Source organism: Canis lupus, chromosome 6 (genome assembly GCF_048164855.1).
Source record: "Canis lupus baileyi chromosome 6, mCanLup2.hap1, whole genome shotgun sequence".
Taxonomy (NCBI): domain Eukaryota; kingdom Metazoa; phylum Chordata; class Mammalia; order Carnivora; family Canidae; genus Canis; species Canis lupus.
In genome coordinates this window covers 11,795,842-11,809,834 of record NC_132843.1, presented here as the reverse complement: position 1 = coordinate 11,809,834, position 13,993 = coordinate 11,795,842, and the positions used below count along the sequence as shown (strand labels likewise).

General features: G+C 44.9%; 1 protein-coding gene across 6 annotated transcripts in view; it reads right to left on the bottom strand.

The window, feature by feature from the left end:
- Positions 1-466: 466 nt before the first annotated feature.
- LPIN2 (lipin 2) overlaps positions 467-13,993 on the bottom strand; it is an 81,160-nt gene continuing 67,633 nt past the window's right edge. For all 6 annotated transcript variants that reach the window (XM_072828941.1, XM_072828938.1, XM_072828942.1 and 3 more), the window contains 12 exons: positions 13,611-13,798; positions 11,723-11,816; positions 11,245-11,314; positions 10,181-10,270; positions 9,347-9,429; positions 8,156-8,300; positions 6,817-6,965; positions 6,194-6,280; positions 5,218-5,370; positions 4,708-4,822; positions 3,944-4,047; positions 467-3,602 (listed from right to left, as the gene is read on the bottom strand). In XM_072828941.1, the coding sequence (XP_072685042.1) occupies positions 3,458-3,602; positions 3,944-4,047; positions 4,708-4,822; positions 5,218-5,370; positions 6,194-6,280; positions 6,817-6,965; positions 8,156-8,300; positions 9,347-9,429; positions 10,181-10,270; positions 11,245-11,314; positions 11,723-11,816; positions 13,611-13,798 (1,423 nt within the window). In that variant the 3' untranslated portion in view covers positions 467-3,457. The remainder of the gene's footprint in view (positions 3,603-3,943; positions 4,048-4,707; positions 4,823-5,217; positions 5,371-6,193; positions 6,281-6,816; positions 6,966-8,155; positions 8,301-9,346; positions 9,430-10,180; positions 10,271-11,244; positions 11,315-11,722; positions 11,817-13,610; positions 13,799-13,993) is intronic.

Sequence of the window (13,993 nt, the reverse complement as noted above, 5' to 3'; positions counted from 1 at the left end):
CATTTAAATAGCATGTGGAGTGTGGTTTTTGATTCAAGATCACTTTGAGTCTCCAAGGCTGCTGAGAGCATCAGAACTGCTAGGTGGTACTCACCTGGAGGGAGGGTTTAAGGAAAGGGGGCGGTGGCAACAGCTCTGAGCAGGCCTCCCAGGGGTTGAGGCCTGAATGGCTGAGGGGGTGTGGGGACCCAGCCTAGAGCGTGCAGCGAGAACACCCCAGGAATCACTATGTATGAATGAATCACTCTCTGGCAGAGCCTACAAAGCAAGAGAGGTTCGTTCCCGTGGGTACTGCCTCACTTTTGGAATCAGGTTTTATGAAAACAAGCACCAAAAAGAAGTCCTTTCTGTAGACGAATGTAAGTGTCAGCAAAGATCAAAATGCTAATTTATGGAAATTACCAATTTCTGGCAAGAGTACAGAGACGATGGTTCAAATGTCCTCTAAAGGAAGGAGTCAAATGCATTCGGTTTACGTTTGTTTATTGTTATAACATCTTGTTTTGAACATCAAACACCGCACCAAAATATGAGCCATTTATCTCAGGGTAACGGTCTTTGCCATGACCAAGAGTACCGTATGGATGTTCACAATTCCTGACAACTTAAAACTTATTAGTGGCATTGCTAAGAATCGAATACTTCATCATAGGCTAACTGTAATTATTAAATTAAAACAACAAAGTTCCCCCCCTCCCTTTCTTACCGTCAAATCAAACCAAAAAAGTAGTTTTCACCTGGAAAGAGCACTTAAACAAAAACTCAACTTTTAACCAGTTTCATTAAACACAGCATGTTCTAAAATAGGAAAACAAGGCTTCCCAGAGTAAACAAGATACTTAAAAAGATGCTAAAATTCCCTGGAAGAGGCTGTTTTCACCAACTAGCAGAAGGAGAAAGCATTTACTATCTGTTTGTAAAGGTCCTGCCTGCACCTTCAGGAACAGACCCCGGAAGGGCCACACATGTGCCTCCCGGACACAGGCACCTTCTGGTTGTGTCGCTGGCTATGGGTCCTCAGCTGTTCTCCCTGCGACTGTCAGCAGCTTTCATTTTAGGACATCACCCTGTAACTTTTTTCTTTTCCAGCTGAAAACTATGTAGATGGTTCTGAGCACAGCAAACAGTTCTCACACGGGGGCTAAGTGTGCATGCTTCCGGGCCTGCATGTGCACGTCCCAACGCCTGCCGGAGATGCAGACATTGGCGCCAGGGCCACACAAGCTTCAGCACATGGGTATCAAGGCATATACTCAAGTCGGGCTGAACTGGAGAGTGGGAAAGGGGCCAAGGCCACTGCAGCAGTAGACCAACCAAAACAATGACTCTGAAAAGCCCAATCCGCCGGCGATCACCCCACGAGACCGCCGATCACCGAAAGCAGCACGAGGCTCGGGCTCCTTCAGTAACTCACCATGGGAAGGGTCGGTGTACAAACACACTTGAGGGTAACTCTCTTTCACAGAAAGAACAAATGTCATTTGTACCAAATGGCAATGGGTTTCAGCACAAACTTAATACTTTTGTAACACTAGAGTGATAGTAATCATCTACTTTCAGCAAGAGGGACTCCTTTAAATAAGGAAAAAGACTCACATTAATTAGCGAAGGTACCCACTGGATCAACCTGCAGCAACAAAAACGACAAAGTCTAGTGCTTATGGACACAGGGCCGGGGGGTCAGCTGCCCTGGGCAGGGGCTGGCAGGCTGGGCTCCTGGGCGGGACCTTTACGAGGCCCATGTGTCCACAGAGAAGAGTTCATCAAGGAAAAGAAACTGTCTCATCAAAAACTCTTTAAAGGACAGCCTATAGAGGACTACAGAAGTCAAGAAGATTCCTGTACCGCAGCATGCAGAGAAGCCCTGGCAGCTGAGGTTCAGCACAAAAGCTCAGGCTCCTCCTGTGCAATCAACGTGGAGAGTCTGGGAGGCCCGCACCGCTGCTCTGCCAGCACCTGAATTCACTAACTGGGCACAACTTCCTCTAAGCATAACCTAGTTTGCCTAACCTACTGTACATAAACTATTTCAATGACTAGTCCTTGTACTGTAAAAGGTGGGGGGTGCGCGCTGGAAGCAGCACCTGTCGCTCCTCCTTTGGAGTATGTGCTGCCATGTTCAGCCGCTGAGAACTGTGTTCAGAGGGCTGGGCCATCACCTCCGCATCCACTAGGACAGATGGCCGGACTAAAAGGGCTTCCAACTCTCCAGTCTGGAAAAATAACCATCCCCCTTCTGCATCTCTAGGTCAGTATTACCCGAGTGGGGCGGACTGGAATGAGGAGTGCGAGGAGAGCACCACAGCGGGGGGCGGGCAAGCAGAGGTGGACAGGAAGCCGCCCCCAGGGGCGTCTGGACCCGCAGCTCCCGCTCTCTGCCCTGGACTTGGCTGACCGTGGCCGAGGCCTGTGTGCATGTGTGCCTCCTCTCCAGTAGTCCTCTGGATTCCAACACGGAGGTGGCCCTCACCACCCAGGCTCTCAGTCCTGGAGGGGCTGACAGGGTGGGCCCACCCCTGGTGGGGTCTGCTCGGACTGCTGACTCATCACACCCAGGCTGGGAGAGAGTTGCAGGCAGAGGGACACGGAAAAAGGCTCTTCCAAGACCCCACAGGAGTGCAGATCTGCATTGCTAAGGCCTCTCTGAAAACCGAGCTGTAGCTTGTCCAATCAATGTCTGCCATCAGTGCTCTTCTTACAGGCACCAAGCAGACAGCAAGACCTGTTCGCCTAGCCAGGTCCAAGACAACTTCCGGGCTAGTCACAGTTGAGAAGGCAATGAACTAAGTAAGGGGCTCTTCTTCTCCAGAAGCCCCCATCTGGGGGACTGGGACTCATGACCCGGGCCCCATTGGGAGCAGCCCACCCAAGCAGATGTCCTGTTTCCCTGTGGTACGGAAGAAAGAGCCCACGGCAGAAATGTGCACAGGTGGTTTGAACCATGTCACTAACTGGACCTGAAGCAGCTCAGTGGACCCTGATCGCCTGAAGAAAGCCCTGGTTGTAGAGAGAAACACTCTCAACTGCCCAGTGGAAATTATAACACTTTACTGTATACATGTTTTGGTCCCCTCTCAGCTTCTTTCTTCCTTTTAAATCATTCAGTTAAAGGAGCACCAGCACACACCTGACACAGCACGTGTATGAGGACCACAGCGCTAGGAGCCCAGGCCTCCGACCGCAGGTCCAAGCTCCTCCACTGTCCCCTTCCCCCCCCCAACCCTGCCCAGGGCACTGGGTCACAGCCCTACCAGGCCTGGGAAGGGGAAGGAGGACCATGGTCGCAGCTCCAGGACTCTCCCAGTGCAGTGCCTGCTGGTGCCCGGCCATCCACATGGGTCTCGTCCTGCACCTGTGGCTTGCAGGGTTGCCCAATGTCCTCTGCCCAGCAGAAGTGCTGGTCACCTTCCCTTGCTGTGAGGTGAGGGACTGAGGACCTCCCCCTGGAGGTGTCACCTCACGCCAGATCATCCAGGTCCACTTTGGGGATCGGGTCCCGCCAGTAGCAGAAGGAGCTGAACTCTGGGCAGGGAAAGGCAGAGTTCTGTTCCTTACTGAGAAGTGGGAACACGTGCTCCACGAGTTCGCTCAGCCTGTGGTACCTAGGAGAAGGGATTGGGGAGAAATGCATAAACTGCCCCTCTGAAGCAGGTGAGGGCACAAGACTGAAGGCTGGGAAGCAGTTACTGAGGCTCCTCAGAGCAGTGGCACCTGAGAAGCCAGCCATCCCTTCCCAGTGCATGGCCCTCCTCTTCAGAGTCTAGGATTGTAGCGATCCTATTATACCTGCTATTACAGACAAGAAAACACCCAGGCAAAGAGGAAAGCCTCCCAAAGGCAGGTATAGCTCCGATATTTCGAGTGGGGCCGGATCCTCAGATTCTCCATCCCCAACTTCACCCTGGCTGCAGGGTGGTGAACTGAGAAATAAGAACACACTTACGAGGACTTGTTTCCTTTGGTCCTTTCTTGTATTAATTCACCCTTGGGGTTCACGGTGAATATTCTGCAGTCTGGAACTCCAACTTGTGTGTAAGCATAGACATCCTGGACAAGAAAACATTAAATAGGGTTATTATGAGAGAAGAAATTAGGAGAGGCTTCTCTGGTTCCTTGTGAGCCAGAGAATTGCACAGATGACTGTCTACAGAAAACATGTGGAGTTGGCACAGTGCAGCTCTGCCACTGAAACTGAGCTTTAAACAAACCCAAACTGAAGAGTGGAGCCCAATGCAAGGGCGCTCAAAGTCAGTAAAGTGGGTGCTGAGCAGAGGCCAGGGGCCCTGGAGAAGGAGATGCCTGCTGCCTGCCAGAGGCCAGAGAGCAACACCCTCTGGAAATGGAGGGCCCCGTGTGTGGGCAAGCAGGTTTGGGAAGCATTAGTGAAGGCTGAGCACTCTGTGGGGTGGATCTAAGGACACAGCTTAGAACCACTTAGAACATGAGTCAGAGCTACCTGAGGAGATGAATCAAATCTAGAGAAACAAGGTGCCCTTTTTCTTTCACCAAAACTCTAGGGCAGGCATCCACCTATAAGACCGCCCCACAATGGCAGAAATTTGGAACAGATAAATGAAAACCCATTTAGCAGAACATTCATTTCACTTATACACTTGGTTTGAGAATGAGGACATGGCTATACCCTAAAAACTACAGTCCTCTGAATTTTTCCCTCATCAGAATGTGAAGTTCAGAGGAGACACTTACATTTGGACGGTTTCCAAAGGCAGCATAAAAGGGCTGCTTAGATGGGGCAAACAGATTCTTGATATCATTTAGACACTCAATTTTGAACTTCTCTGGCTTCTTTTCTATCACTTCCCTAAGGGGGAAAAAAATACAAATACAATGAGCAAATAGAAATGGCAGCTTTCCCTGGTGTGCGATCCTGAAAAGATGTCAGTCCTCACAATCATTTAAAAAAACCTTTTCTAACTGGTATCTCTCTCTCTCCTTCTGTGCCAGTTAAGACAGACTAAGATTCCGAGTGTAGGGGTTTAGGGATAGAGAAAGCTTGACAGTTCGACTTTTTTGGATGGTGTCTGACACAGACTGGGTGAGCTCAGGGCTATAGTGCCCTGGGGGAGCCAAGAACCAAGAGATGCAGAAGCTCAGAATCAGATACAAACCCTTACAGTGAGCTTGACCTTTCACCTCCCCATTCAGGCCCCTCCCCCCCGGGGAGTGGACATACAAGTGTGCATGCAGGAGAGGTACCTGTGGAAGGCAGAGAACAGGCTGCTGGGGGACAACATGAGAGGGCCCCGAGGCAAGATGGTACCCTTGTCATTGACCCAGTGCAGGTAACCACGGGTCATGTCAGCCATGCCAATGGCACGTGCGGAGCAGTATAGGAACTTGTAGCCATTCCTGAAACACAACATGTCCTGTTTAGAAGCATCCTTTCGTCAAAGAAAAAAAAAAAAAAAAAGCACTATTCTTTTAAGAGATCCAAATACAGTTCTTTTCATTTATTGTGAAAATCAAATTCTTGAATTTAATAAGGAAAGCAGTTAAGATTACAAAGATATCATGGAAAACACCACAGGGAAGCAGGGAGGTATATACAACCAGGCATTTGCTAAATTCGTAAGTATTGATGTATCTTTAGCATCTAGTCCACAAGTCAAGTCACAGAACAAAAATCTTGGACTACCTTTAAACTATCTGCCATAAAGGAAAGTTGCAAAGGATCTTATTTATAAAGACAATTTGTAAAATGCAAACCATTCTGTAAAAAAAGGAACAAAATCATCCCTGGAGAACAGATACACAATTTTCCTATTATGGGCATTCTCATCTAATGGTAAGACACTGAATTTTCCAATCAACTTAACTCATATGTATCATGGTCCACAAAAGCCACAGCACTGTCTTCCTGTTGCCCCAACAGAGAGGACCACATGGACAAAATGTCTCCCCCATGCATGCATGTATTACCTACTCAATGAAATAGGTTTTTAAAAAACCCAATAAAACCAAAATGAAAACTGGCTCTCCTGTTAAGTTAAAGCTAAGCCCCTAAAGGATAACTAGAACTGTAGAAGTACGTGGTGCCTCCAACTCATAACGCTGTGAGGTGGAAAGGAGACGGGTGAGACGTGTAACACGGCAACTGCTTCATGAATGGTGGCTGGCACTTTTCTTTGTGAGGCTACTCAAGCACATGGGACATGTGGGACAAGGCACCTACTCGTTGATGGAGTGGTAGAGCTTTGCTATACCCTGATGAGTCCAGTCTTTACCCAGCTGTGGAAGAATCTGGCCCAAAGCATCAGATCTGAGAGGGGAGAAATACGAAAAAGTATCAGGAATGAAGCACATAGAGCCTAGTTCAATACCAGCTGCTAAAAACCATAGGATAGCAGCAGGGTTGGGGGAACGATCCAATCTACAAGGGCAACTTTGTTATGGCTTATGCAACAGTGCAGCAGTTCCCTGCAAACCCACCCTCCGAGGAACTTCAAAAAGTAGAAGCCAGATGTTCCTTTTCAGAGATAATTTATAACCACACATCTTCTTTTCTTCCTCCCTAATTGCAACATCTTCTTACTTTAAATTTTTTAATGCTGGAACTTGGGGACCACATAACTGAATCTTTCCAAAAGTTACCCTCAATCCTAATTTGTATGGCTCCACTCATCTTCTCTAACCACAGAATGGCCCTGTACATGACCATGTGTGATCTCAGCATGTGAGTCTCAGTGTGTATAGTTTACAAACCTTCCTGACACGGAGGGATCCCTCACCCTCAACTCTCACTGCAACGGGGTCCCTCACCTCACCCATGGCCGTCCACCACAGGCTCGTGCTTACTTGGTTATTGTCCCATCAATATCAGAAATGATGATCTTGTCATTCCAGTTCCACAGGTAAATGGTCCCTGCACAGCGGCAGGTACCTTGATACTGGGTTGTAATACTAAACACGACATCATTTGGGCCATCTTGGAGCTTCAGTTTTGCCTTTTATTAAAAGTAAAAGAATAAGAAAATCATAGAGCAATGATTTTGAAAATTAACGGTATGTCATTTTGATGAAATTACATAAAACAGATAAAAGTCAGTTTCCAATAGTCATTGAGAGATTGCTAAGATATAATGTTAAGTGAAAAAGGACCCTAATCTCTAAAGTATGTACGTGTGTGTACGTGTGTGTGTGTGTGTGTGTGTGTGTGTGTGTGTGTGGAGGGGGGATATATAAAGAATGGAAAGAAATACATAATCAGATTATTGTAATAAAATAAAATCAGCTAAAGACATACAGCCATACAGCTTGCAAGAGAGTCTGAATATTTACAAAATCCCCACCAGTGTTTCAGGGCCTCAGCTCAAGGCAGGATGGTTTCTGTTATGCTGGCACACAGCCAGCCAGTGCTGCACATACAGCTTGCTCACAAGAAGCTGAGGGAGCCATTGCCTGAATGATGTTCTCGAATTCTAAGAGATTTTTTCTGGTTCCACCTAAAAAACCAAATGTCTCTGGCTCTTCCTCCAACCAGACTGCCCTAGGGGCAAGACCATCTCAAACTGAAAACAGAGGAAGAGGAGTGACAAATAAACAGGAAAGAGGAAACTGGATCTAAATAAGAAAATGTCATTTTTCTCTGTTATAGATCCTAAAAGACAGTATATGGCTCAGAAATGGGCTGGCTGTGGGATCCCTGGGTGGCGCAGCGGTTTGGCGCCTGCCTTTGGCCCGGGGCGTGATCCTGGAGACCCGGGATCGAATCCCACGTCAGGCTCCCTGCATGGAGCCTGCTTCTCCCTCTACCTGTGTCTCTGCCTCTCTGTCTCTCTCTGTGTGACTATCATGAATAAATAAATAAAATCTTTAAAAAAAAAAAAAAAAAAAAAAGAAATGGGCTGGCTGTGTAAGAGTCATCTAGGAAACAGGTTAAAATACAGATCCCTTGGTTCATTCTGAGAGACTGAAGTGGAAATCTAGGGTGGAGAAAGAAGCCATGTCCCAGGTTCCCCAGGTGGTCCCCAGTGGTGGGAGATGCCGTCCTACTTTATGTGAGTGTTTATACAATCACACACCACCATGTCTTGCGTGCAGGGCTTGGGATAGTGTGGACAGAAGAGGAAGCATGTCCAATTAAACAGTTACTAAAACAAGCTGACTGGATCCACATGTATCACACACGACTCACAATCTGGTCCGAAGAGAGTCGAAGAGACTTCTTATATGAGGTTGTGCTGCCATGGCTTGGGGGCTCTGTGGGAACAGGGTCCACTTTGATGGACTCTTCGAGCTCCTGTGACCCCTCATCACTCGATGAGTCATCCTCAGTCAGCCTATTCAAGAGCAATCCAGTTACTCAAGAGGCAGCAGACCGTTTTTACTGAGAAGAGCTTTTCATGTAGGATCAAGACAAGATCCCACATCCATTCTAGGGATGGGAAAAGTTCTTGTTTCCTGAGTACTCCTATCGTGAAGTGAGAAGGACACCTTCCTCCTCACTCTCGTGATTAACCCTGCAGTTACAGTCTGACCATGACCAACTATTTTCTGCTAAGACCAGTAAATGCTCTTAAGTCTACTGACTCCTGCTAAAAAAGATACATATGTTTCAAAAAATGCAAACTGCAGAAAATATAATGGCTTACACTGATTTTTAAAACTAAAAAGAAAGATTTGATCTTTCTTTAAAAAAAGAGAGTAGAGAGCAAGGAAATGAATGCTCAGGCTTAGACCAACTGCTAAATTACAGAGTTAGAACAGGAGAAAGAATCTGGCTGGAGAAGTCCAAGAACAGCAGGAAGGATGGGGTACATGGTGGCACCTCCTTTCAGGGTTAGCCAAAACAAATATCCAGAGGGGTGCTACTCCTTCTAAGAAATGAAATGGACCCACACCAATTTTTGATTTTTTAAAAAAATTTAAAGTAATCTCTATACCCAATGGGGGACTGGAACTCATGACCCTGAGATCAAGAGTCACATGCTCTGAGCCAGCCAGGCACCCTCTGAAATTCTTTTCCATCTCCCTGTGCGCCTGACAGGACACCAGAGACAGCACATCTCAAGACTCCTTAAGATCTCCTTCCCACAGGCCTCCATTTCACAGGCATCTGATTCCACAGCTCCAGGATGGGAGCAAGGCATTGAAAAAGCAGTGATGGGTACCTTCAGTCCTCTCAGCTGATTATTATTTTTAAGAAAAGCAGAAGTTATCATCTGCTAATGGAGAGGCACCAACATGCCGTTTACTGTCATGGTTGTCCGTAAGACATTTTTGACTAAAAATTAAACAAAACTGTCAAAATCAATTTGAATACAATGGCTAAAAAGCAGAGGTAGCCCAAGTACTGTGAGCCCAGAGGAAGGACAGGGCACCCCACCTGCCACTGGCTGGCTCCTTTGCGCTCGATGGCAGATCACTGGTTGGTGGCACCTCGGATTTCCCTTCCTTGGCCTCTGGCAGCTAAAACAAGATAATAATGGCAATGTACAATTTTTCCCTCCCAACGACTGACAGGTAAAAATTTATCAGCAGCCCTTTCTAGGAATGAGTAAAATGGTTTTCTGAATCCACAACTTAAAAATGCTTAAGCAGATTTTCTCTACTTTGAGCCAAAGGATAGAAATCAGAGACAGAGGTCATGTGCTGCTATGCAAAAAGCTGTCACTGCAAAGTCACAAGTAAAAATTTTCAAAGGGCACCATTTCAAGTCACAGAATAGAATACAACCAGCCCACACTGATTAGGTCTTTGCAGGGACATCTATAGTACAGAAGTCACTGAGGTCACTGCCACCAGGGTCTCCTGCTTGGCAGGAGGACAAGTTCTCGCTTCTATCTGGAAGGTAATGCAGTAAGCAAAGCAGAAAGAGCACAGGCTTTGGAGCTTGATTCATGGCCAAACCCCAGCTCCACCCCTCAGCAGTTACGTGTCCTTGGTCAGGCTACATTACCTCTCTGTGCCCATTACTTTGGTGGAAAGTGGGAGCTCAAACATCTATACTGTTAGGCTGCAGCAAAGAGAGGCAAATAAAGCATCTAGCACGGTTCCTACACATCTAACTGTTCAAAATGGTGACCATTATTATTGCAGGAGAGTATTCTATAGCCCAAATTCACTTTCCTGTGCTTGGCAAAAAGGTTTTTTGAACAAATTAAAGATTCACTTCTTTTCAGTCTACAGAAAAAAATTACCCCCCCTCCAGGTCAGTTACCTGTTTGGTCATGCTCTCTCTCTTACGCCAAAACCACCAGCGACCAGATTTCTTTGGCATCTTATCTTTGACCCAGGACTCAACTGTGGCCTGGAAACAATTGACTTGGGTCAGTCTAGCCATTTGTCACAAAGCACCCAACTACTTTCCACCAGCAGTCTGCAGGATGCTGCCTCATTATGGAATGTGAGCAGCATTCTCCCCACCTCCCAAACTCCTCTAGAGTCTGTAACACCTCTGAAAGGTAGGCAGTCCTCTTTTGTAGTAGCATAGCTTTGTGGCAGTTCTGTGGTAAGAGACCAGGTGGTCTGGCTATTTAGGAGCAGGGGGCTGGCAGGTCAGCTGATCTCATTTCTTTATCCTTGGAAAACATTTTCTCTGAGAGACTCCTAACTCTGGGAAACGAACAAGGGGTGGTAGAAAGGGAGGTGGGCAGCGGATGGGGAGACTGGGTGACAGGCACTGAGGGGGCCACTTGATGGAATGAGCACTGGGTGTTATGCTATATTTTGGCAAATCGAACTCCAATAAAAAAAATACACACACACAAAAAAAAACCCAAAACCAAAACAGAAAAGAAACATGTTCTTATGAGTTATGAGGACCAATTAGGCTCACAGACAGATTTGGAACAAACCTTCAGATTCTACATAACACGCTTATTGGCCACAACTTGACCCAATCACCCTGATGTCATACTTCTGGTGGCCACATCAACATCTTCTTGCTGCTGCTTTCCATATTAATGAGATGAAATTTTTTTTTTGTTCATTCTGTACTTAACTAACAATGAAAAAAATCTCAACTTTTATACCTAGTCAAAAACCAATATAAATATCTAATAAAAATGACAAAGACAATGGCAGCCCAGCAAATTTCCTAGATTTTGGGTGTGAGATAATTTGAGTGGGCATGTAGAACTCTTTGGATCATCTAGAATATTAAATTAATTTTAAACCAAACTCTGAATAGTACCCAGTTTAGAAATGTGCACATATGGATGTTTCTAAATATCGTATGCTGTAATATTTTTAAAAAGGAAAACAAATCGTGGATCATCTCACCTTCGGCAGACTCTTCTGGAATACTTGCAAGCTAAGGATCATGGGAGCAGCCAAAGCCCAGTTATAATAACTGTGTGAAATAAAAATTGGGCAAAACCGTTACACGAAGAAGGGAGGGAGTAGAGAAAGGGGTAGAAAGGAAGGGAGAAAGAAAAGAGGATGAACATAGAAAAACATAAAATTCCTAATTCTTCTCAATGAAGCAATGTTCAACTAAATTTTTTTTGTCACATGAATGACCTTTGCTTCAAGCCAAACTTCTCTAAGCAGACAAGCAGTAAAACATCTAAGAATAACATTTCATTGCTTCATTGAAAAATAAGGCTGAGGTTTCTCTTTCACTTCAAAGTCACTGCCCACTAGTTCATTTATAGGAGATGGCACATTTGATAGCAAGAAAATGATAAGAGTTAAAAACACCACTTTGAAAAAAAACTCTCCAAGAGTATTTAGCAATTATAAAAACAAGAGTATTTACCGGTTATATATCCGTATTACAAGGTTAGGATTATCTATGAGTCCAGGGTTTTCTGCAAATTCATGATAAGTAATGATATGCTCCATGAATTTTTCTGCAATGTAAAATAACAACGATCCTTTGGTTAGAGATTACATAAATTCCTAAATGAGATTATAATACTCTACGTTGAAGGAACTATATATAGAATAAAATGAGTCCTTTAAAAAACAAAACTTTTTTATATTCATCAAAAGCAAAATATACTTTTTTAAATCCAGGATAAGAAAGAACACTTCCTTTTTCTATCATCCTTCCCCTATTCCACCACTCCTCCTGCAGTTAAAAAAAAAAAAAAAAAAACAAAGAAAAAAGAAAGAAGAAAAACAACCACTCAAAACCACAACAACGAAAAAACACAAGAGGGATATAGCAGAGACTTTTAGGAAAATAGATTACAGATGTGGAGGGGGGTGGAGGAAGACACAAAGACACACATGTGCACATTCTCTGGAACTAATGAAAACGGCAGCTTCATCCTTAACACAAACTTAACTGGCAGGCAACCGCCTAACTAGGGAATATTTATGGGGATCTCACAGCTTTAAGTGCATGCTACATTAGAAAAATAATCAAAACATTTTACTATTGCTTGGAGGAAAAAAACTAATAAACACATACCAGAATTTGGTTTAGGGTCTGTCAAGAAATAAATTCCAAGTTCTTGAGAAATGAATGAGGATTCTGCATGAATTTGTATGCTCAGTTTCTAAACCTGCACTCTAGAAGATGCAGGTTAACAGAGAATTTCGTCACCAGGATTGTTCCTCCTGGCAAGATGTATATTAATCACTTTTACTTGCCATCTGCCTCCTCCAATAATAAATTCTACCTAAGTTACCCAGATTTTTTAAGTATAAATTTTATAGTTTATATTATTGTGTATTTTCCATTCCACTTCCCACATATATAGAGTTTTTAAAGTGAAGGTTTATGAGGATTAAGAGCTATCTGGCCACAGTAGACTCTGGATTTCTTACAAATAATAAAACACATAGAATAAAGAGATGGAGAAGAAAGAGGCATAATGAGCACCCTGTGACCTTTAAAAAAGAGCAAAGATTAAGCAAAACATAACTGTAACACTCAGGGCACCCAGTCTACTCAATACAGGACTTCAGGTGCTTTGAGGGGGGAGAGAAGACAAATGATGATACTAGTCGTGGAAGGAAAATCTTTCCTTAGGGGAAAATCAATCAGGGGCCATCAGCCAAACTGAGAAAATATTAAGAAGAATTTAGGTTACAAAGGAAGGTAAAACCAGAAAGGCCAAGAACTTGGGAAGACACACGAGTGCTCAACCTACCTCAGAGTCATCTGAATTGGCTCCACTAAGCTTCTTCCTTTCTCTGGAACAACTGTACTTTCTGAGGCCAAGTCTCAAGACTGAGACAGAAAGTAACCCCTTCTACTTTTTGACAGAAAGACTATTTCCTCAACCGACAATTTTCCACAACTTCAGGCTTTACTCTCATGTCTCAGGCCCAGTGCTTTCTAAGAGGCTGCTGGGCCACAGTCCACACATGTTAACATCAAAGACAAGAAAATGGACACAGTGTGATCTGACCCTGGCCACTCTGTAAACAGGGCAGCCTGAGCATTCTCCGTCTTCAAGTGACATGAGCATCTTCAAGACATTCTTACTCACCCAAGCCATTTATATGTAAGGTCACTCCATAGGAGGTACCTTAAATGAGGGACTAAAGGTCTGACATTAGGGAGATACCTGTTACCTGCACAAGGTCATTAAAGAATTTAATACCCTGAAGTGGCTAATCAGCAGGTTTTCTATCAAGTGATGACCAGATTGCTTTCTCCAGTGAAGACATGGCATGACTACCCAACGTACCTTTGGAAATTTCTCCGTTTTCACTGAGACCCCCACAAAGGGAGAGGGTGACATCAGGCAAGTCCATAGCAGAATCTGAGAGGCACTCGGTGCCACTATCTGCAGCCGCACTTCCCACAGACTGTGGGGACTGGGAGCCAGAGAGCGTGTCAGACTCGGGCCACTGCCGGGAGCCAGGGTCCGATTCACTGTGGGCAGGGGATGGGGAGAAAAGGATTTGACTTATTTCAACTTTCTGCATTCCTACCTTACTACATGGTACTCTAGGGGCTTGAATCAAATCATATAATTCCCTTAAAAAAAGGAACAGACCAACCTACAGACAGAAACTTTTCTTAGATAAAGCTTAGAATCCGCCATTAAAAATAACCCAATAGCACTGC